The 24,218-nt window shown below is 42.0% G+C and overlaps 1 protein-coding gene across 1 annotated transcript; it reads right to left on the reverse strand.

The window, feature by feature from the left end:
* Positions 1-19,446: 19,446 nt before the first annotated feature.
* Positions 19,447-20,391, reverse strand: LOC138142696 (olfactory receptor 13H1-like). Its single transcript, XM_069063807.1, has one exon. It carries the CDS (start codon positions 20,389-20,391, stop codon positions 19,447-19,449), a length of 945 nt encoding a protein of 314 aa, XP_068919908.1.
* Between the last annotated feature and the right edge of the window lie 3,827 nt (positions 20,392-24,218).

Genomic DNA, 24,218 nt, shown 5'->3' on the forward strand with positions numbered 1-24,218 from the left:
GATTGCTCTGCTTGCTTTGCTTCCTTTGCTTGCTCATGTTGCCACTCAATTACTTGACTTTTGACCTTTTTGACACAGGAGGGGGGAGCTTTGTCCCAATTGCTGGGGTTTTCACAGCTGCTGGAGTTGTTAGTTGGTTGCCCTCTCTGAACCTCCACACACTCTGGCAAGCTCTTCACTCATCCTAGGACCTCTACCCTAGACAGCAATCCAGATTCAAGAAGGTTAAAGACAAAGTGATTACCCCTCAGGCTCGTTGCTTGGTCCCCCTACAGTCTTCAAGCCAGGAGCTGAAGCTGCCACGTGGTGGCGGCTGCACAGCAGCAGCACCTCAGAGGTTTCTCCCTCCAGGGGGTAAAGGCCAGACCGCACTCCCAGACTACCAGATCCCATCTATGTTTTGATAATTCTGGAAACCGGCATAGCTGCTGGTGATCTGAAGTCCCTCCAGCCAGAAGCTGGTTGTGGTCACCCTGAGGCTAAAACCTCTGGCTCATGTGGGGCTGAGCTCAACTCCCAGAGTGCTGTGCTGGCTCCTTCCTCCTGGCCTGCTGGACTGTCTTTAGTGAGAGGTTAGCTTCTCTTTGTCATTTTGTGGGTTCTGTAGCTCCAAAGTTTGTCCAGAGTCATTTTTTTACATGAATTGGAGGAGGTGGAAGCCAGAGCCACATGGACGTCCTGTTTCTACTTCTCCATCTTGACTCTGCCCCTGAAAGACCACCTTTTCTTGTGAGAAAAGAGTGAAGGAGGAAATAGGGTCAAGATGTCAGAATAGTGTAAGATGAGGAATAGGGGAGAAGAGAGCTTTTGGTGCCTGGCTCCAATTATTTTAGTGAAGTTAAGACCCTCAGCTGAGAGGGTGGGAGGGGATCCCTAAGAGGCTCAAGTTTGTAAAAGCCATTATGGTGAGTAGGATAGAGAATTCATTGGAGTCATATAAAAGGGTTAACTTGCTGTGGTAAGGGCCCAATTGAAATTATGAAACCAAAATCTGTGGTGGACCTGGTCAGTTTGGTTTCATAACATCCTCTAGCTCCATTCAATGATGCATGAATAGGGGCAAAGGACACAGATGGTGGGCACCATCTAACATTAGGGTCTGACAAGGCGTGGTCATTGAGATGACAAGGGGGCAACGGAGTCCATTTTAGAGGATGGTGTCGAGTTGAACTGATTCACCAAGGCAATGAAATAAGGAAAAAGAGTACAGTCAGTGGAGGGATGATAGCCTGAGAAAGAACTGAGGTCACCTTTGTCATGAAGACAAAGAAAAGTGCAAAGGTGGTAAGATATAGGGAAAGGTGGAATGATAAAAGATTCTAATAAGTTAAAGTAATTTATGAACATGGAAGTGATGGCAAGATCATGATGGTTATCTCTGTATGAAGATGAGATGAAAGAGAGGAGTATGTCATGGAAACTGGCTAGATTGAAGAACTGAGTTCAAGTAGTTGAGGAACTGTCAATATGTATGTTGGAATCTCCAATTATGAGGGCAAGAGTTGGGGAGAAGAGAGAGACACTGAGACACATAGAGTCAGGCACTGAACTTTGAGGAAAGAAGAGGAATGAGAGATGACAGGGGCCGGTGCAGAGGCCTTGACAAGGCCTGATCAACATGGTGGCAAGTTGACCCACCAACTGCAAGGGCCATTGTCAGGCCTATCACTGCAGGGCTGGGACTGAATGGAGCTGGCTACAGAACCCACAAAATGACAGAGAGAAGCTAACCTCTTATTAAGACAGTGCAACAGGCTGGCAGAAGGGGCCAGCACAGCACTTTGGGAGCCAAGCCCAGCCTTTATACACCAATATACCCTCCTATATAGACATATATACATATATATGTATGCATACATAGATAGATAGATAGATAGATAGATAGATAGATACATTTCTATTCCTTTCAGCTATTCTCATACTGAGAAAAGTTTCATAAGTTACAATGATCGTTTTTCCATGTATGAATATAAGTAGTTCAACCCGCTTTTGAAAAGGGAGAGAATCAAAGTAGAGAATAGAACAAGTGAGGGGTGGGATGGGATGGAAGGAAATATAGTCAGTCTTTCACAATATATCCATGGAAATGTTTTGCATGGCTACGCATATACAGCCTATGTTGAATTGCTTGTCTTCCCAGAAAGGATGGGTGACAAGGGCGGTAGGGAAGGAATCTGGAATTCGAAGATTTAAAATCAAATGTTTTTAAAAAATATATTATTGTTATTATTTTACATGTAACTGGGAAATAAGATATACAGGCACTGGGACATAGAGATCCACCATGCCCTACTGGAAAGTCGGACAAGGATGGAGGAAGACATAGGAGAGAGAAGATTGGGGGAGGGGATATTCAGTGGGATCACTGTTTTGTGGGATGTTGGCTAGGGGAAAAATGGGGAGAAAATTTGTAACTCAAAATCTCGTGGAAATGAATGATGTAAACTAAAAATAAAATAAAATAAAAAACAAATGTAAAAAAAAGAAGAGGAATGACCTGATAGAAAACATCCACTAGGATCTATATTTGATGATAAATTTGGATTGAAATCAATCTCAAAGGAGAAGAGGTTGCTGATGGAGAGTTTGGAAATGACAGTGGGGAGGGAAGGGTATTCCAACTTCCCCAGAACTACTGGAAAGGGTGGCCAGGAATACAATGTCATCAATAGGGAGCCTCGTTTCAGTGAGATCCAGAAGATGGAGGGAGTGAGAAAATAAAAGGTTTAAGATAAAATGGAGTTTTGTAATTACAGAATAGGAATTACAGAGAGTACAGTGGAAGGGGCCATTAGATTGGGAGTGGAACATTTGAAGGGGGTAGTGTTGAGAATGGAATGGGGTTTATACAATGCCAGTCAGAGGCTCAGAATTGCTGAGATGGGTAGAGTATGAGGGAGTTGGAGGATGTTGACCTCGAGGAACTAATCTAAGCAGAAAATCAGTGAGTGGAGAGAAGTCCATTAAGAGGGACCGCAGCAGCAACATCACTAGCATTTATATGGTACCTACTATGTGCCAAACACTTTACAATTATTATCTCATGTAATTCTCATTACAACCCTGTGAGTTAGGTGCTATTATCCCCATTTTACAGATAAAGACAGAAATGAACTCACTTGCCCAAGATCACACAGTTAGTGAGTGTGTGATCCAAACAAATGAAAAAAAAAAGAAGGCAATGTGAAATATCTCACTGAAAAAACCACTGACCTGGAAAATAGATCCAGGAGAATAATCTAAAAATTATTGTACTGCAGCTAGGTGAAAGTCAGGAGAACCTGAGTTCGGTTCCATCCTTAGACACTTAACACACACACAAACTAGCCGTGTAACCTTGGGCAAGTTACTTCACCCCAATTGCCTTCCAAAAGGCAAAAAAAAAAGAAGAAGAAAAATTATTGGACTACCTGAAAGCCATGATCAAAAAAAGAACCTAGAAATCATCCTTCAAGAAATTCTCAAGGAAAATTGCCCTGATGTTTTAGAACCAGAGGACAAAATAGAGGTTGAAAGAATCCACCTATCACCTCCTGAAAAAGATCCCAAAAAGAAAACTCCTAGGAAGTTTTTTAAGAGAAAAAAGATATATAGATAGCAGAAGATTTCATTACTAAACAAATGATAGGCTCAGACAAAATTAAATGGACAATATGAAACCAAAAAACAAGCCAGGTTCTAGAATTCCCAGATCAAGGAGAAAATATTACAAGCAGCCAGGAAGAAACAATTTGAATATTGTGGAAACACAATCCTCAGTGAGCTTTTGAGATTCTTTTTCCATCTGGCAAATTTGGCATTCTTCTCCTCATTGGCTTTTTGAGCCTCTTTTGCCATTTGAGTTAGTCTATTTTTTAAGGTGTTATTTTCTTCAGTCAAATTGTTGACTTTCATTTCATAATTTTCTTGCATGGTTCTCATTTCTCTTCCCAATTTTTCCTCCATTTCTCTTATCTGCTTCTTAAGGTCCTCTATGGCCTGTAACCAACTCGTATTTTTCTTGGAAGCTTTTGATGCAGGAGTTCTGACTTCACTATCTTCCTCCTGTTCCATGCTTTGATCCTTTTTGTCCCCAAAATAGGAGTATAATATTGGATTGCTTTGCTTGATTTGCTTCCTTTGCCTGGTCATTTTGCCACACAATTACTTGACTTTGGGGATTTTTGCCACAGTAGGACTCTGCCACCAAATGGGGGGACCTTCTTTCCAAATTTTGGGGTTTTCTCAGCTGCCAGAGCTATTAGTTGGGTGCCCTCTCTGAAGCCTCCACACTCTGGCAAGCTGGTCACACACCCCAGGACCTCCACCTAGATCGCAATCCAGGTCTAAGCAAGTTAAAGCAAGAGCAATTACCCCTCAGACTGGTCTCTTGGTACCCCTACACTCTGCAGGCCAGGAGCTGAAGCTGCCATGTGGCAGCAGCTGCACCACAGCCCTCAGTGGCTTCTTGCCCTGCGAGCAAAAGCCGACGCACTCCCAACTACTGGGTCCCAAAATCCACACTGCACTGACCTCTAACTTTGTCCTTAGCATCTATGTTGGTAATTCTGGACCACCACAGCTGCTGGTGATCTGGAATACCTCCAGCTGGTGGTTGGTCAGGCCCTCCCTGGGGCTAAAACTTAGGTATGGGGCTGGGCTCGGCTCCCAGAGCACTGCGCTGGCTGAATCCTGCCGGCTTGCCAGGCTGTCCCCAGTGGGAAGTTAGCTTCTCTGTGTCACTTTGTGGGTTCTGTAGCTCCAACGTTTGTTTAGAGTCCCCTTTTACATGAATTGGAGGTGGTGGGAGCCAGAGTCACACCGAGGTCCTGTTTCTACTCTGTCATCTTGACTCCACCCCACAGCTGCAGACTTTTTTTGACTCCAACTTCAGGGGAAAGAGGAAGAAAGCATTTGGAGGGTATAGGCATGTAGGGAAAGACAGCTCTCAAGATGTTCCTGATTTCCTCCTGGGTAAGACTGGGGTCTCTGGCCCTTGGTTTGAACTTATTTCTCACTCCCATCAGATAAATTCATTCTTTCCTGGGTATTTTTACTGATATAGTCCATTCTGTATAGTTTCTTCACTTCCTATTTGCTGCTTGCTTGGATAAATGTGTTTATTCACTATTTATTTTTTGTGATGCTTGGTGGGCAGATGCCAAACTGGACAGTGAAAGCTTGAGACAACTTAAGACTAGCCCTAAATCAGCAATATTTGGGGTGACATCAGTACCCTCTGCTCTCTCTGAATAATGATCACAGTGACGAGCTTCTCCCCAAACCTCCATTTAAGGAGGCTGCCCAGACCAGTTTTGGACCTTTCTATCAGTCCTCTGCACCAAGTACTCTCCCCCTTTTCAGCTTCTTTTTGTGTATTTTCTTCTCCTATTAGATTATAAGCTAAATGAGGGTAGAAACAGTCTTTCTTTTTCCTATTTGTTTCCCCAGCACTTAGCACAGTGCCTGTCGTATAGTAGGAAATCTGTAAATGTTGACTGACTGGCAAATAGATGTAATTGTAGTTCTGTACCCCCTCTCAGAGCCTAGAGACCAATAGTTCCTAACCACAGTCCTTTCTCCACTCCCCTCAAGGCAGTAATCTCAGTTAGTCCTTGAAGAGAGGTGGTCAAAAATCTAGCAATATCTATCAATGCCTTATTTAGAAAAGTCATGTGAACATCCGTACACATCTTATTTGGGCACACACACATACAATATTACATTTGTTACAAACATTTTGTTTTTTTCCAATGGAGATATAGTAGAGAGGGGGAGGGGAAGTTAGGGAAAGGGTGATCAAAAGAAAAAAATAAATGGCCATTGATTGAGGAAAGGTTAAGCAAATTGTGGCCCCACTAAAGGAATATTCCCCTGCCCTATACAATTGCCTGCAAGGTTACAGGGCAGATAAGCAAGAGGGCGTGTAATATTTTTTTTTATGCATCTGGATATGGTCCTATGATATTACCCTAATAAATAACTAATCTTAAGCAAGGGTAAATAGTAAACAAGATCAAGGGAGGGTCCTTGTACATTGTCTGCATTCTTTTGGGGTGTCTACATTCTTTTGGGTCACATAGACCTTCTGTTGGGGGGCACATAAACTCTGTGAGCCCCTTGTACCTTTGGCTCTGTATGAAATGGTCCTGTAATAAACAGACTACTGATTACACCCTCGTCTCATTAGCCTACCAACTGCACTGGCCACAGTAAGTGGCACCCACAACTGGTGGCATCAGGACTGCTGTTCAGTCTCTAGAGACGGAACTCTAGGATTTGCCAGCAAGAAGCAGGCCTGCATGAAATCCAAGGGACAATGTATTTCTATCAAGGTAAGGGGGAAGGCTTTAGAAGGGCGTTCATTGGCATGCTCAATTTTTATAATCAGAGCTCACAGAGACGTGGAATGGGAGGAAGTTTAGTGAAGGGCTTAAAGGATGAAGAAAAAGATCTGAGAATATTACAACTTATAGTGTGTAAGAAAGGGATTTCAGTTAAGAAACAGATTCTGAAAAAAAATTTTAAATGAGTCTATCAGGCAGCCCCATGGTTCCCTAGTGGTTCTCAGATAAGAGGACCTGATTGGGAAGCAGTGGGAGAGGCTTTAGTTAATTACTTTAAGGAGAATGGACAGGAGAATGACTCTGGTTCCATATTTGCAATGTATAATGGCATTAAAGTATGCCTAGCAGACAAAACAGGTCTTAAAGAAATATTGAGTGTCATAGGTGAGAGGGAAGGCAGTGATAAGGAAGAGACCACACCTGAATTTGTGGGGAAAAGACCCCTAGAAAATACCAAACCACTTAACCTCAGTCTACATCTGCCCAATAATCCCACATGGGTAACAGAAAAAGCTGGGAACCCTAATGGCAGTCCCACTGTAGTTTCAGAATTATATACACCTTTTCAAAAACTTATGAAAGGGGAAGGACATACATTAAGAGAAATGGGATTTAAGGGCTGCAATTTGTTGGCATGTCCTGTTATAGTAGATGCCCAGGGCAATAGGACATGGCAAAAATTAACTATAAAAGATCTTAAGGAGGTAAAAAAAAAAAGACTGTACAGGAGTATGGGGCAACAGCTTCTTATACGGTGTCATTATTGAAAAATTTAGCAGCCACAGCTTTGACACCATATGATTGGAGGCAAACAGTTAAAATATGCCTAACCCCAGGGGACTACTTACAGTGGGAGGCCAATCATAAGGAAAAATGTCATAGCAAGCTATATGATCTTATGTTGGTAGAAGAACCTAACATACCCAGTATTTCCATGCTTTTGGGTAATGGACCTAATACATTACCCAACACACAAATGGACTATTCAGTGGCAGTATACAGTACTATTCAAGAGTGTGCAATACAAGCATGGAAAGAGATAATCAGTTCTGGTCAAGCAGGAAAAAATTTTACAAATATCATGCAGGGACCTGAAGAATTATTTCCTGATTTTGTGGCAAAAATACAAGTAGCTGAGCAAACCTTACAAGTACTGTGGGATTGGAAGAATCTGTAAGACAAATCACCAGAGGGATTTCCAACTTAGATCATAAGGAAGCTTTTTTGGCACTTCCTGCTGATGCCTCCTTGGATCAATTAATTAGAAAATCTATGGAGGTAAAGTCTATGGTCTTTCAAGCACAAATTATAGCAGAAGCACAAGCAGCCACAAATAGACAAAACAAGAATTGTAATAAATGTGGCAAAGTAGGTCGTTTCAAAAGGGAATGTCAAGTGGGTGGCAGCAATAGTGAATTACGATGAAAATCAAAATGCCCCAAATGTCATAAGGGCTTTCATTGGGTTTCAGAACGTTGACTTAGAAATTTGGGAAACAGCCTCAAGGGCCAAGTCCTGGGCCTACAGAAAACAGCAAGGATTTACGTTCAGTTCAGCACTCCAGAGGTTCAGGAGGGCAAGCCAATTTGGATCTCTCCCCCTCTGAAGTAACTGTGGTTATCTTTTTTTTAATTTTTTAAAATTAATTTGTTTGTTTACTTTTAGTTTACAGGATTCAATTCCACAATTCCTTGAGTTTCACATTTTGTCCCCCTCCCTCCCCTTCCTCCCATGGTGGCATATAGTCAAGTATAGGATCTGTAAATACTTTCCACATTATACATTAGTCAGGTTATAAAGACGGATTGTATCAGATGGAATGAAAAATGGTAAAGAGGACATAAAACCAAACAAGAAAAGGAAAAAGATAAGGTATTTTGCTTCCATCTGGATACAAACTCAGTTCCTTCTAGTTCTTTCTCTGGATGCACACATTTCTCTCCATCATGAGTCTTTGGGGATTGACTTATATCACTGCATTGCTGAGAAGAGTACAGTCTATCAAAGTTGGTCATCACACATACGTTGTGTCTATAATTGTGTACAAATTTCTCCTGGTTCTACTCTTCTCACTCAGCATCAGTTCGTATAAGCCTCTCCAGGTATATATGAAGACCGTCTCTTCCTCATTTCTTATAGCACAATAGTATTCTGTAACATGCATATACCACAACTTGTTCAGCCATTCCCCAATTGATGGGCACCCCCTTAATTTCCAATTCTTTGCCACCACAAAAAGAGCTGCTATAAACATTTTTGTACATATGGGTCTTCCTCCCATTTCTGTGATCTCTTTGGGATATAACCCTAGGAGTGGATATGAAATTATTTATAGCCCTTTGGGCATAATTCCAGATTGCTCTCTAGAAAGGCTGGATCAGTTCACAACTCCACCAGGAATGCATTAGTGTTCCAATTTGCCCACATCCTCTCCAGCATTTGTCATTTTCCTGTTTTGTCATCTTAGCCAATCTGACTGGTGAGATGTGGTACCTCAGAGTTGTTTTGATTTGCATTTCTCTAATCAATAGTGATTTAGAGCATTTCTTCATGTGCTTATAGATATCTTTAATTTCTTTCTCTGAAAATTGCCTGTTCATATCCTTTGACCATTTATCAATTGGGGAATGACTTGTATTCTTATAAATTTGACTCAATTCTCTATATTTGAGAAATGAGTTCTTTGTCAGAGACATAGGTTGTAAAGATTCTTTCCCAATTTCCCACCTCCCTCTTAATCTTGGTTACATTGGCTTTGTTTGTACAGAAGCTTTTCAATTTCATGTAGTCAAAATTATCCATTTTACACTTTATAATGTTCTCTAATTCTTGTTTAGTCATAAAGTCTTTCCCTCTCCACAAATCTGACAGGTAAACTATTCCTTGTTTTCTGAGACTGCTTACAGTATCAACCTTTATACCTAGATTATGCACCCATTTAGACTTGATTTTGGTATATGGTGTTACATAATGGTCTATGACCAGTTTCTGCCATACTTTATTCCAGTAACTGCTGTTATCTTACAGCCTGAGGTTACATCCATAAACATTTACCCAGGCCAGGAGAGAGAAGTTCTTTTTAGGAGCTCTTCTCCTGCCGTAAGGGTACTTTCATTAACCTCAGAAGGGGAATACATGGATATACAATTCACTCCAACCTATGTGGAACAAAAGGACTGGGAAGATTATAATAAGATTAAAATTAAAATTATGAATCACAGTAGTTTTGTGATCCAATTAAAATAAGAACAACGGATATTTCAAATGCAGAATCCAGAGGTCATGTGGTCTCAAATCATTATGACCTCAAGACCCACCCTTCATCTACATGTGGATATGTGGAAGGTAGGAGAATTTGTGGTCTCTTAGACACCAGAGCAGACCTGACCATTTTCAATCAGGAACAATGGGACCTGAAGTGGACTGTTCAAAAATCAGATATAAACATGAGGGGCATAGGAGAAGTAAGCAAACCTTTAAAAAGTGTAAGGAAACTTACTTGGGAATTTGAGGGCATGTCAGGAAAATTCCAGCCATATTGTTTGGCTTCCTTGCTAATGGCTTTGTGGGGCAGAGATATTTTGTCACAACTTAAGGTCACCATCACGACAAATTTTCTGGAGGGGCCCTGATTGATGGGTAGCCAACAGCCAATCCTATTGAATGGCTTACCACAAAATCAGTATGGGTGGATCAGTGGCCCCTAAGTGCAGAAAAATTTGCTGCCCTTTTAGGCATTTTGCAAGAACAGCTGAAGTTAGGTAATATTGAAATTACAAATAGCCCATGGAATTCTCCAATTTTTTGCAATTAGAAAAAAGAATTCAGGAAAATGGAGGATGCTTATGGATTTGAGATAAGTAAATAAAGTCATGAAGTATATGGCAGCATTACAGCCTGGTTTACCATCTCCTAATATGGTACAGTCACAGTGGCCTTTATGGGTAATAGACATAAAGGATTGTTTCTATAGTATACCTCTCCAAAGTCAGGACCAAGAAAAACTTGCATTTTCTATACCTTCCATAAATCTAAAATAACCCCTAAAAAGATACTGTTGGAAGGTACTACCCCAAGGGCTGAAAAACAGTCCCAAGTTATGTCAAAAGTTTGTCGCAAAGGCCTTAGAATCAACTAGAAACAAATACTTCACAGCTTACTTAATTCATTACATGGATGATGTTCCATGTGCACACCAAGATGTGTTTACCCTACCCTACAAAAAATATTAGAGGAGGTTACAAATAATTTTGCTGCTGTAGGACTTAAAATAGCCCCTGAAAAGATACAGTAGATAACTCCTTTATTTAGGTAATAAAGCGCCGAACCCTGAAATAGGACATCAAAAAATTGGAAATTAGAAAAGATAATATTAAGCCATTAAATGACTTGCAAAAGCTTATAGGGGATATAAATTGGATTAGATCTAGTCTTGGAATTTCAAATGAATGTTTAACACCAGTATACCAATTACTGGAAGGTGATACCAACCTTAATTCTCCTAGAATTCTTACACTTGAAGCTAGGAATGCATTGGATTGCATTCAGGAAGCTATCAGAACTGCAATTACATATGGGGTAGACCCCTCTGCAGGAATACAACTCACTGTGCTGAACACAAAATACAGCCCTACAGGTGCCTTAATGCAAAATGATTTAGTGATTGAATGGGGATATATTTCACATCAGCCAAAATATTCTTTACAAACTTACCCCGATGGGGTGGCTCAGCTCATGAAGAAAATGATCAGACGATGTTTATGCCTAAGTGATCAATTGCCTGAAGTTATAAAAGTTCCTTATACTCATGACCAAATCCAACAACTAATTGAGAATCAAGAATCTTAGCAATTGTTGTTAATATATGCCATCCCCATACAACATTATACACCAAAAGGCATTTTCAGATTCTTAACAAACAATGAGTTCATAATCACTAAGGTATGTAAGGATCAACCTGTTTTTAGAATTTAATGCATTCACTGATGCCACTAAAGACTACAGAGCTTCTGTATACTGTCCTGATAAACAGGTTATGAAAATGAACACCACTCCTTATTATTCCACCCAAAAGAACAAGCTCACAGCTAAAATATCTGCTCTTACTCTATTTCCTCAGCCTATTAACATTATTACAGATTCTCAATATGCAGTCCAAGTAACTCAAAAGATAGAAACAGCCAACATACATAGAAACAAAACTCAGTTGTACACATTGTTTTGTGATTTACAAGATATTGTACAAAATAGATCACATCCCTTTTACATTATGCATATCCCATCTCATACCGGTCTTCCTGGATCACTTTTTAAAGGCAATCATGTCTTGTCCAGGTAACCTGCTCGTAGTGCCTTGGCGACACAGCTGTCAGTAATTTTATCCCATGACTTCTTCACCCAAGTCACGACTTCTTGCAGACAGGGCTTCACAGAGTTTCCACGCTGATTTCTTTCCATTCTATTTTCAATGTAGTCATTGACTTCCATGCGCAAATGGTCCTTGAATGGCTTCTTTATTGCAATATCAAGGGTCTGGAGATAGGCAGTCATTCCTGCAGGAATCATTACTTGATCTATTCTTCTCTCTGCAAGGAAGTTCTTCATTTCTTTAGCGCGGTGAGTGCTGGCTGAATCCCAGACTATCAGACCTCTTTGGTTACCTCACATAATAAGTGGCAGCATTAAATCAACCCACTTTCTTATAACGGCTTATGTACACCAGGCTTTTTCGGTTTCAAGAACGTAAATGCCAGATACACGTTCAATCTTATCTTTCTTGCCCTTACTGATGATTAGAGGTGTGGCTTTCTTTCCATCCAAACGAATTGCCAAAACACAGGTGACCCGTGCACTTTCATAGCCAGTGGTGGGAATGTAGATTGACGTTGCACCCCTGTGATGAATTGTTGTTTGAGATCCTTGTCCCATAAACACTGCAGTTTCATCCATAGCAATCATATTATAGGTTTGGTACTTGGAAATGTCGATCCTATCAATAAAGGACTTGAATGCAAGTGCACGTTTAATAACTTCAGCATCTTCCAGCTTAAACAGTGTTGTTGATCTTCTTAGGGACAGTTCATACCGTTGAAGGAAACCGTCCAACCAAGTGTTGTGATGCTTTGAATCCTTCTGAGACCATTTCAAACTCTGGTGCCATTGAAAGGGCAAATGCTTGAATATCAGCCCTGCGCACAACCAAGGCCTTTGCTCTCCTGTCAGCAATCCATTCACCAATGAGGATCTCCAAGTCAGGATATAAGGGCTGCCGACCTGATCCAGACCTGCGCTTTTTCCCTTTTCCCTCATCCACCTGTTGATTGAGGTTATTATAATCTGCTCTCCATTTTCTGACCATTCGAAGATCCAAAAGTTTTTCTTTACAGAAAACTGCAAGATTCTTGCCATGTGACTCCTCTACAATTGCTTTCTTATACTCAACAGTATAGCTCTTCCTTTTTGTACTCATGTCTGGGGGTCAAAACAGACAGAATAATAAAATTATGACCATCAGTCCTTCTTTTCACTCCATCATGCCCCCTGAGTTCTTCTTTTTTCCTCCATCATGCCCTTTTTATCCTCCATCATGCCCCCTCACTCCCGCTTACATACTGGGTTTTTATGTTGTCCTGCCTCAGCTCTCCTCCACAGCACTGCTCTCAATGGCTCCAGCAAGCAAATCACTGGGGAAGAACAGGATGACGCGCTCACTGCTGCAGCTCTGATTGGATGCAGCTCGGAGCGCGGTGTGTGTTTCACCCGGGGGGTGGGGGGACGGTGCATACAGAGGGTACCGTAATGTAGCGTGTAGCACAGGGGATCACCTTCACTACAGTAGCAATCTCAATAGGGCTTATTTTCGGGGGAGGGCTTATTTTAGAGGAATCTTACACAGTAAGGGGAGGGCTTATTTTCGGGATAGGTCTTATTATTGGGGAAACACGGTATCTATGAGAAAGTATAGAGTTAAAGGAGAATTGAATGGGAATGCCTATGCTAAAGGAATTTTCAGACTTAAGGACCTAGTACACTTTGAGAACATCACAACATATACTATGGGAATTAGGGACTTTTTCAAATTGTTCAGGATTGTGGGGTAAACATCTGTGTCCAGACCGAGACGAGTGGGACTCATCTGGATCATTTGGAGCCCCCATTTTTAAACTGTAGGACTAACGTACTTGTTTGCCATCAGGTGGAACAGCAAACCTACATTTCCTGGCACAATGACACAAACATTAATCATAGACATGGCGGGTATCCAAAACAAAATTAGTTTGGACATTCACAGAGAGGAAACCCAGAAATGTGGAAAATCCCTTTGCCATGGGCCCCAATAACAACAGTTTTTGCTATTTTTGCTCCTAATGGGACATACTTGAGCAAGACTGATCACAACTTTGTACATGCTTGTTTAGGAGGGAGGTATGCATTCATGTGGGGAAATCATAGCAATGTAAATATCACCAAAACTGATAAACATTACAATGTCACACGTGATGATTGTAATGTTTCTGAATGTCATGATTATACTTCTTTGGGACAATTGCTATTTGTTATAAGAAGACCTAGTATGGTAATGATACCTGTAGAGAGTGAACATTGGTTTCACTCTCATGCTGATCATTCTATGGCTAAAATTAATGAATTATTGGGTTTCAATAAAAAAAAGAGGAGTCTTTCCTGTATTGTTGTTGGGATAATTGTTTTAATTACTACTATAGTGAGCAGTGTTGCTATGTCTACATCCATTAGCACTGTACAAAATCTTATAGTACAAGCTCAGTTTGTACATGAATGTCTGTCAATGTTTCACAAGGATTTTTGTTACAATCAGAAATCAACAAGAGTGTTTTTAAAGCAATAACTCAGCTTAGAGATGATTTAACTGCTATAGCTGAGGAGATTGAATTAACGCAAGTTAGACAAAGGTTAATATGTGATTTTATATATATATATATATATATATATATATGTATGTATGGTAAACAAACAATATAATGAATCGGAATATAAAATAACTCAAATTAGATATGATCTCAATGGACTATGTGGTGACCATAACACATCCCTTGACATAAATGATTTAGAGAATTTGGCTCGCCTCATAGACAAAGAAAGTCAGCAGTCACTACTACCAAATTCAGAGGCAAAAAATGTTGTTGATTGGATAAAGAGAGCTCAGGGAATATTACCTGGACAAGTGCAGCAAATAATAACCTTCCTAGGAACAGGGGTGGTATTACTTGTTTTATGTACCTGTTTATCCATCCTTATTTCCTGTTTTTCTCGTATCATTCAATAAGTGGTATATAATGTCCAATTGCATGATTCTGCCCTCAGCCTTTTCTAATAAATCGGGGAGATGTAGAGAACTTTCAGGAGTTCCCCAGATCTGCTAATGAAATGTTCCCCTCTCCTATATTATTACCTGAAAGGTTACAGGGCAGATAAGCAGGAGGATGTATAACCTTGTTTAACTTTGTATAACTTTCTTTCCCTGGGGCCCAAATCTAGTAAGTGTTTGAGGCAGGATCTGAATTCAGATCTCCCTGACTCAGTCTAGTAGTCTATCCACTATACCATCTAGTTGCTTCTCTTTCTTTTTTTTCCAAATGCTTTATTAACTTCTGGTTTACATCATTCATTTCCACCAGATTTTGACTTACAAATTTTCTCCCTGTTTTCCCCCTACTCACCACCCGAAAATATCGCCTCCAATCTGCTCTCTCCCATATCTTCTCCCATATCCCCTTCAACTTTTCCAATAGGGCATGGTGGATCTTTATGCCCCAGTGCCTGTTTATCTTATTTCCCAATTACATGTAAAATAGTATTAATAATAGTATACATATATATTTAAACATTTGATTTTAACACTTTGAATTTGATATTCATTCTCTTCCTCCCTTGGGAAGATAAGCAATTTGGTATAGGTTGTACATGTGTGCTAATGCAAAACATTACCATGTAGATATATTGTAAAAGACTGACTATATTTCCCTCCCTCCTATCCCACCTTCCACTTGTTTTATTCTCTACTTTGATCCTGTCCCTTTTAAAAGTGGGTGCTTCCAACTTCCCTCCCTCCCAGCCTGCCCTCCCTTCCATCATCCCCCCTCTCATTCCCTTCCCCCTACTCTCCTGTATAGTGAGATACCCAATTTAGTGTATATGTCACTCCCTCCCTGAGCCAAATTCAATGAAAATAATTGACCCATTCCCTTTTGCCTTCCTGTTCTTCCCCTCCATTGTAACCATTTTCCCTTGCCTCTTTATGTGAGATAGTTTACCCCATTCTGTCTCTCCCCATCTCCTCTCATTATATTCCTCTCTCACCTCTTAATTTCACCTTTTAAGTATCATCCCTTCCTATTAAATTGGTCCTGTGCCCTCTATCTATGTATACCTGTACACATACATACACACATTCACATATGTATTCATATGCCCATATACCCTCCGATATAGACATATATTTCTATTCCTTTCAACTATTTTCATACTGAGAAAAGTTTCATCAGTTAAAATTATCATTTTTCCATGTAGGAATGTAAATAGTTCAACTTTGGTAAGTTTCTTATGATTTCTTTCCCCTGTTTACCTTCTCAAGCTTCTCTTGCTTCTTGTATCTGAATGTCAAATTTTCTATTCAACTCTGGTTTTTTCAGCAAGAATGCTTGAAAGTCCTCTATTCCACTGAATGACCATATTTTCCCCCGAAACATGATACTCAGTTTTGCTGGGTAGGTGATTCTTGGTTTTCATCCCAGCTCCTTTGACTTCTGGAATATCGTATTCCAAGTCCTTCGATCCCTCAGTGTAGAAGCTGCCAGATCCTGAGTTATCCTGATTGTGTTTCCACAATATTAAAATTCTCTCCTTGATCTGGGAATTTCGGATCCTGGCTGTAATATTCCTAGGAGTTTTCTTTCTGGGATCTTTTTCAGGAGGTGATCAATGGATTCTTTCAACCTCTATTTTGCCCTCTGGTTCTAAAACATCAGGGCAGTTTTCCTTGAGAACTTCCTGGAGGATGATTTCTAGGTTCTTACTTTGATCATGGCTTTCAGGTAGTCCAATAATTTTTAAATTATCTCTCCTGGATCTATTTTCCAGGTCAGTGGTTTTTCCCCATGAGATATTTCACATTGCCTTCTATTCTCTCATTTGTTTGGATCTGTTTAACAGCATCTTAATTTCTCATAAAGTCACTAGCTTCCATTTGCTCCAATCTAATTCTGAAGGAATTATTCTCTTCATTGAATTTTTGGGATTCTTTTTCCATCTGACAAATTCGACTTTTTAAGGCATTCTTCTCCTCATTGGCTTTTTGAGCCTCTTTTGCAATTTGAGTTAGCCTATTTTTTAAGGTGTTATTTTCCTTAGTCAGGCTGTTGACTCTCATTTCATAAATTTCTTCCATCGTTCTCATTTCTCTTCCCAATTTTTCCTCCACTTCTCTTATCTGCTTCTTAAGGTCCTCTATGGCCTGTAACCAGCTAATATTTTTCTTGGAAGCTTTTGGTGCAGGAATTCTGACTTCACTGTCTTCCTCCTGTTCCATGCTTTGATCCTTTCTGTCCCCAAAATAGGAGTCTAATGTTGGATTGCTTTGCTTACTTTGCCTGGTCATTTTGCCACACAATTACTTGACTTTTGGTTTTTTTTGCCACAGTAGGACTCTGCCACCAGACAGGGTAGCTTCATTCCAAATGTTGGGGTTTTCTCAGCTGCTGGGGCTATTAGTTGGGTGCCCTCTCTGAAGCCTCCACAGGCTCTGGCAAGCTGGTCATACACTCCAGGACCTCCACACTAGACAGCAATCCAGGTCCAAGCAGGTTAAAGTAAGAGCAATTACCCCTCATATTGGTTGCTTGGTCCCCCTACAGTCTGCAGACCAGAAGCTGAAGCTGCCACATAGTGGCAGCTGCCCTGCAGTCCTCAGTGGCTTCTCGCCCCGGGGTCAAAAGCTGACACACTCCCAACTACTGGGTCCCAAAGTCCACACTGCACTGACCTCTCATTTTGTCCTTAGCATCTATGTGTTAATAATTCTGGAAACGGCCACAGCTGCCAGTGCTCTGGAGTCCCTCCAGCAGGTGGCTGATCAGACCCGCCCTGGGGCTAAAACCTCTGGCTTGTGCAGAGCTGGGGTTGGCTCCCAGAGTGCTGCATTGGCCGCTTGCTGTCGGCAAGCCGGGCTGTCCTCAGTGGGAGGTTAGCTTCTCTTTGTCATTTTGTGGGTTCTGTAGATCCAAAGTTTGTTCAGAGTCCCCTTTTACATGAATTGGAGGGGATGAGAGCCAGAGCCCCGTGGAAGTCCTGTTTCTATTCCGCCATCTTGACTCCGCCCCATTGCTTCTCTTTCTTTGGCTTCATAGATGATTCCTGTGATAATTATCCTAGCTCTTCTACTGCTTTATTCTACCTCCTTTTCTGCCTCCTCTCCCTTTTCCTATCCCCTTCAATTGAACTTACTCACTTTCCCCTCAAACCTGTTCTACAGTCAAAGTGAACCTTCATACTTAGGTCACCCTTTCCCATAGCTGAGACCTTATTTATTTCAGTCATTCACCTTTGCCCCAAATGTCCTCCCACCCATCCTTACTCATGGAAATCTGTCCTATCCTACAGATCCAGCTGAAAAACTTTTGTCTTCATGAATCCTTTCTTGAGAAGCCCCATTGGAAATAATAATTTTCCACCATAGACGTTGAATAGCATCCCACTCAAACTTCCTTTATGTACTCACCATGTTCGGCCTTGGATTTCAGTAATAAATTGTCCTATTGAGCTGTGTCCTTCATGAAAAGAGGTAAGCTCTCATTTTGCATGGCCCTGTCTCTAGTAGTCAACAGTAAGTGGAAAAACAATATTCATTGGATTAAATTGCATTCACTTGCTGAGCTTTATCTCCCACTGCTCCCCTTCAAGCACTCTGGGTTCCACCCAGATTAGACTATTGTCCATCCTGACAAGCCTGTGTGCTTTGCCTCATACTCTAATCTGGCAAGCTGGCAAGATTGTATGAAGTAGGACTAAAGCAAATCCTACTCTTGCCCATAGAATTGATGCCAAAGGCAATTGGATGTTTGGGGGCAGGATACTGAACCAACCTCCAGTGTGGGAAGATGGTTTTTGTTTCCTAGTCAGTTCTCAAATTCTTCCAAGACAAAAAGTCAACCAATTCCAATTCAATAAATATCTATTAAGCACCTAACATATGCCAGGCACTGTCCCGGGTACTGAAGGACCTGCCAGGAAGGAAAGTCCTTCTACTGTTGCAATTCAGCAGCTGTTCTTTATCTGTCTAGAGCTTTAGAGGGTGGGTCCAGAGCACTGAAGGGCTTAGTAACTTGTTTAGGGTCCTACAGTCAGTATTGTCTCCCAGGCCTGCTTTCTCTCCACCATTTCACCTTGCCTCTCAGATACTAAGGAAAGATAAAAAGTTGACCCAGTCCCTACCCTCAAGGGTCTTATAGTCTACTGCCTCATTTATAGAGAATGGGTTTCAATGAGGAGGGGATAATGGAAATTATTTATAATTAGAGGACAAAAAAGAGGCAAACCTGGAAGAACTATGATGGGCTCCAGTCCAGGCTTCATGATTTTCAGAAAGATGGTAACAAGCTGTGATGAATGACTGTGTCTTCCCAGAGAGTTGAGAGTTCTGTGGAAACTTGCTCCACTTACTACCTCAGCATATGCTTGTCTTCGTCCAAGTTCATAATATTTAGAGATGGAAGGGACCTTGGAGGCCATCCAGTCCAATGCCCTTATTTTACAGATGAAGAGACTCAGTCTCAGAGATTTGGAGGGCATTTGAGGCAAAAGTCATACCTAGATCTTCCTGATTTCAGGGCTCTATCCACCATACCGCCTACCCCTTTCCCTGGATTCTAACCTCCTGCAAGGCAAGGGATAACCTGTGCATCTGTATCTCCTCATAGTGCCTCTTGCAGTACTAATGTGCTCAGGAATTTTTTTTTACGTGATTAGTTGGGTATTCCATGACCCAATAACTTATTGGGGAATGTTAAACCCTACAAATCCAATGCCATCACAGTCAGTACCAAACGCAAGTTGGCCTGTCCACTGGAGGGCATCATCATGGAATCTACCACCAAGATTTTGTCCTTAAGGTGACTTTCCTGAGGGCAGATTTCATGTCTTTGTTTCTTAAGGTGTAAATAAGGGGATTTAACATGGGGGTCACAGCTGCATAAAATATGGAGAAGATTTTGTCTTGATCTTGAGATTCTTTATTCTGAGGCTTCAAATAAATATAGATGAGTGTCCCAAAGTAGATGGCAACTGTGATCAAGTGGGAGCCACAGGTGGAAAAGGCTTTGAGTCTAGCCTTTGTGGGGTGAATTCTGAGGACTGCAATAAAAATCCGCAGGTAGGAGGCCAAGATGAAAGCCAAAGGCACTGGCATGGAGATGGTGGCAGAAGCCATCATCAGACCCTCCAGCAAGGTGGTGTCTGAGCACAGCAATTTGAAGATGGCTTGGACTTCACAAGAGAAGTGGTTAATGGAATTTCTCCCACAGAAACTCACAGGCACTGTCAATATTGGAATAACAGTGACCAGGAGTGCCACTGTCCAGGAAGCTAAGGCCAATCCCCTGCAGACCCTAGCGCTCATGACCACAGAATAATGCAGGGGGGTTGAGATTGCCACAAAGCGGTCATATGCCATGATGGCAAGTAGGAAGCACTCAGTCAGTGCCAAGAAGGCTCTGATGGCAAGCTGGGTAAAACAGTCATTGTAGGAGATGGTAGGGAAATCCCATAGGGTATTCATCATGATGAGAGGGACTGTGCTTGTGGAGAAGAGAAGATCCAGGAAGGACAAATTACTGAGGAAGAAATACATGGGCGTATGAAGCTGAGACTCACCCCACACTGCAACTATGATGGCACTGTTCCCAAGCAGTGTCACTAAATAGACAAACAGCAGTGTCCAGAAGAGGGCAATCTGAGATGCAGGTTGCTGGGATAGACCCACAAGAATGAACTCAGTCACCTTGGTGTGGTTGCCAATCTCTTGGTAATTCATTTTATAGTGCCCATGGGAAGGTGGGAGGGGAGGGCACAATAGAAAATCACAGTTCTTGAGCGATAACCAAGGTTCTCAGATCCTCCAAAGGCACAGCTTGTTAAACCATCTCTTGTCTGACACAGACTTCCATAAATGCTTAGCAGGGCTCTGTAGGGTTATGAAATTGATAGGATTGATTCTTATGGGAAGTTACTGATTGGTTTTTTCTAAATTTCAGTTTGTGTCAGATTATTATTTGGGTATCCAGGTTCTTCTACTTCTTCAGCTACCAAAACATGCTTTCCTCTTCACCTTGTAGTGGTGTATTGTTCCCAATGGTGATCCCCAATGTTCTTGAGAACCTGCAGTGTGTAGCCACCCATAGGAGGGAAAGGTTTTTTCCATTTCTTTTCACCAAGAGCTGGATAAGGAGCCCATTCCCAGACTTAACATTCTCATAATCATTTAATCTTATTTAACCCCTACTTGTGGAGACATGGATTGTTTGGATAAAATGAGCTTTGCTACTATTTACCAGGTATGCATATACAACATCAAATGTCTTGTTTGATTAAAGTAATGCAATTTTGCTTCCTATCTTTCATGAAGGTTTTGTTTTTGTGTTTTTGGAGGGCAATTGGGGTTAAGTGACTTGCCCAAGGTCACATGGCTAGTTTTTTGTGTTAAGTGTCTGAGGCTGGATTTGAACTCAGCTCCTCCTGACTCCAGGGCCAGTGCTCTACTCACTGCGCCACCTATACACCCCCATTTTCATGAAGGTTTTGTGGAGTCAAGAAGTTTCCAAACCCTCCTAGTTACTCAGATTTGAAACCTCATCATCACCTTTGCCTCTCAACCCCATTTTGGGGTTGCCCGATCCATTTTGGAGTCCTGGCCCTTCTCCCTCTACAACATCTCTGGCATTCGACCTCTTCTTTCTACTCACATTGCTCTCTTGGATTACTGTAATACCCTCCCCATCAATCTTCCTGCCTCCCAGCTCTCCCCTTCTCTAATCTTCAAGCCCATGTCTGATCAAGTCACTCACAACCTTCCTGTGCAGGCTAAAAAAGACATTCCTTAGTCTGCTGTTTATTTATGGCCTGCCACAATATGCCTCCACCTTGCTTTCTTAGCCTTCTTTCACAGTAGTCCCATCCTTGGGACATGTGCTAGCTCTGTGTTTCAAGCAAATCCTGTGACTAGTTGATCTCCAAACCCCAAGGGTGAAGTATTCCCTCCTCACCATTGCCTTATCTTTTTCTTATCTTTTTCCTCCAAGCTCTAGCTCAGGGTCAGCCTCCTTCCTGTAGCCTTCCCTCATTCCTCAGCCATTTTTGTCCTCTCCTTTTTCAGTGTTCCTGAGGTCCACTGGTCTCTCCTTTTCCCCTTCTACTCTCTACTTGTAAAAAATTGCTTGGGTTCATGTTGTCTCTCCTTAAGTCAAGGGTTCTTGCCCTTTGGTGGGTTCTGGATCCTGTGGGCAGTCTGGTGAAGCCTGGGCAAGTCACTTCACCCCGTTTGCCTCAGTTTCCTCTTCTGTAAAAGGAGCTAGAGAAGGAAATGACAAACCCCTCTGGTATCTTTGCCAAGAAAACCCTTAATGGGGACATGAAGACAGACACAGCTGACCAACAACATCCCCAGTAATTAACACAATGACTGACATGTAGTTTGTTGTTCTTAATAAATGTTGGGGGTTTTAACCCTCCTCAGAACAATGTTCTTTTTTTTGCCTTTTGGAGGGCAATTGGGGTTAAGTGACTTGCCCAAGGTTACACGGCTAGTTTTTTTGTATGGGTGTTAAGTGTCTAAGGCTGGAACCGAACTCAGGTCCTCCCAACTCCAGGGCCGGCGCTTTACTCACTTTGCCACCTAGCCACCCCAAAACAATGCTCTTAAAAGCACAAAGTGAAAGGCATAGTACTACAAGGAAACCAATTATAATTGAAATACTCCTATCAGAAAAGGTTGAAAACCACTCCAGCTTCCCTTCTCCTCTAAGACCAAGATTGTACCCTTTTTAGCTTTGAATCCCCAGAGTAGAACACAGAAACAGCAGGCTCTTAAATGTTTGCTGAATTAAGATAAACTTAATTTAATTGACTGGGACAAGTTTTTTTACCTCTCAGTTTTCTCATCTGTAAAATGAGGAGATTGTACTCAGGTCCATTTAAGTCTCTTCCAACCCTTTTGGAGGAGATGCTCTTTTCTGAGAATAGACCATCTTTGGTTAGACGGTGTGCCCTAAGTGGGCTTTGGAACTGGTGGGTCCCCATCCCCACAATAGTGTCATGGACTCAGCCACAGACAGATTTAACCTTGTAGTCCCCTGGGAAGGAACAGGAAAAAGTAGTAGAATTATGTTTTCCAGTTCAGACTTGGGTGCAAACCTATTCCTCCCAGATTCTGTCTGTATCACTGATGAGTACATCACATTCTAAAGGAACATAGATCTGGGCTATGGTCAACCTTATTTGGGTCAAATGTTACTTTGCTTGCCAAAGAAAAATGATTCCAAGTTCGAACATGAACTGTGGTTTCCACCAAAGCTCAAAGGTCACTTGGATTCAATGCTCTGAACACTGCCCTGGGACTCAGTGACTTGGTGGCCTGCCTAAACCTCTCTTGTAGAAACTATTTCCCCATGGATTTTTGTGGGCTCATGTCCTCTTTTTAAGGTGATATGGTTCCTCATAGATGAGGGGGCACAATGTGAAAAGAACACTATGGGTGTCCCAGGATTGGAACAGAATGGAGGCATTTTTCCTGCCTCATTCCCTCATTGGTTGGTTCTCAGGTTGTGCTGGCCATCTGGGAAGGAGGCAAAGGCTCATAAGCCAGCAATTAGTGAAACCCAGTCTGACAGCCCCAGGGGCTATGGTGTGCTGCAGAGGGTCTGCCTCAAGGGACCTGAGTTAGAATCCTGACTCTGCCACAGGCTACCTGGGTGACCTTGAGCAAGTCACTTCCCTACCCCTCTCAGGACCTCAGGCTGCTCATTTCTAAAATGAAGGAATCTTGAAGACTTCTATACTCCCCTCCAGCCTTGACTCCAAGATCCTGTATGCTGAACAGGCTAGTGGAGTGTAAATAGAGCTGTATCTGGTCTCAGAACCCTCTGTCATTTGTCACCTGTAGGACCTGAGGCAAGCCTCCTCCCTTCTCTCCTTGGGGCCTTAGTCTCTTCTTTTGTAAAAGGAGAACATATGGCCTCTAAGTTTCCTCCTATTTCTCAGGCTCTGAGGAGGGACTTCACATGAAAATTTGTGCTAAGGAACTGAGCAGACTTCCTTGCCAAGGTTCTGGCAGAGGTAGGTCTCAAGTCATCCCCTGGGTCATATTGGGTGGTCTCCAGTGAGATGTGCTCTGTGGTCACTGGATAACTCTGGTTTTCCAACTTGACAGGAAGCAGGCACTGTCAAGGTGTGCTGGTAGAACCCTTAGCAAGTGAAACCCAGAGGAAATAATTAGAGACTTGGGCTCCACCATAACAGTGGGGAGCAGCATTCGGGGAACCAGGGTTTTCCAAACCTCTGGAGAACCAAGCAGCCTGGCTCCTATTGCCTACTCACAACATTTACCAAGAAGGAAAGGACAATGCAATCCTCCTTGAGTTCTCAAGGCTAATTCTATACCCACCCTGACAAGGCACCATTTCTAGGGAATCCCAGCCCTACCAAAGCTCAAAGCATGTCTGTCCATCCAGAGAGCCCTGGGGAAAACATGTTAAGTTCTTAGGAAATTTGATAATAGGTCAGAAGTCATGGGGGAGGGAGCAGAGGCCTTCAGGGAGAGCCCCACCCAGTTTATGTGACTCCCTGACACAACATAGGAATCACCAG

The sequence above is a fragment of the Petaurus breviceps genome, unplaced genomic scaffold, assembly GCF_028583685.1.
Source record: "Petaurus breviceps papuanus isolate PSGF00001 unplaced genomic scaffold, PetGlider_PUasm1.0 90601, whole genome shotgun sequence".
NCBI lineage: Eukaryota > Metazoa > Chordata > Mammalia > Diprotodontia > Petauridae > Petaurus > Petaurus breviceps.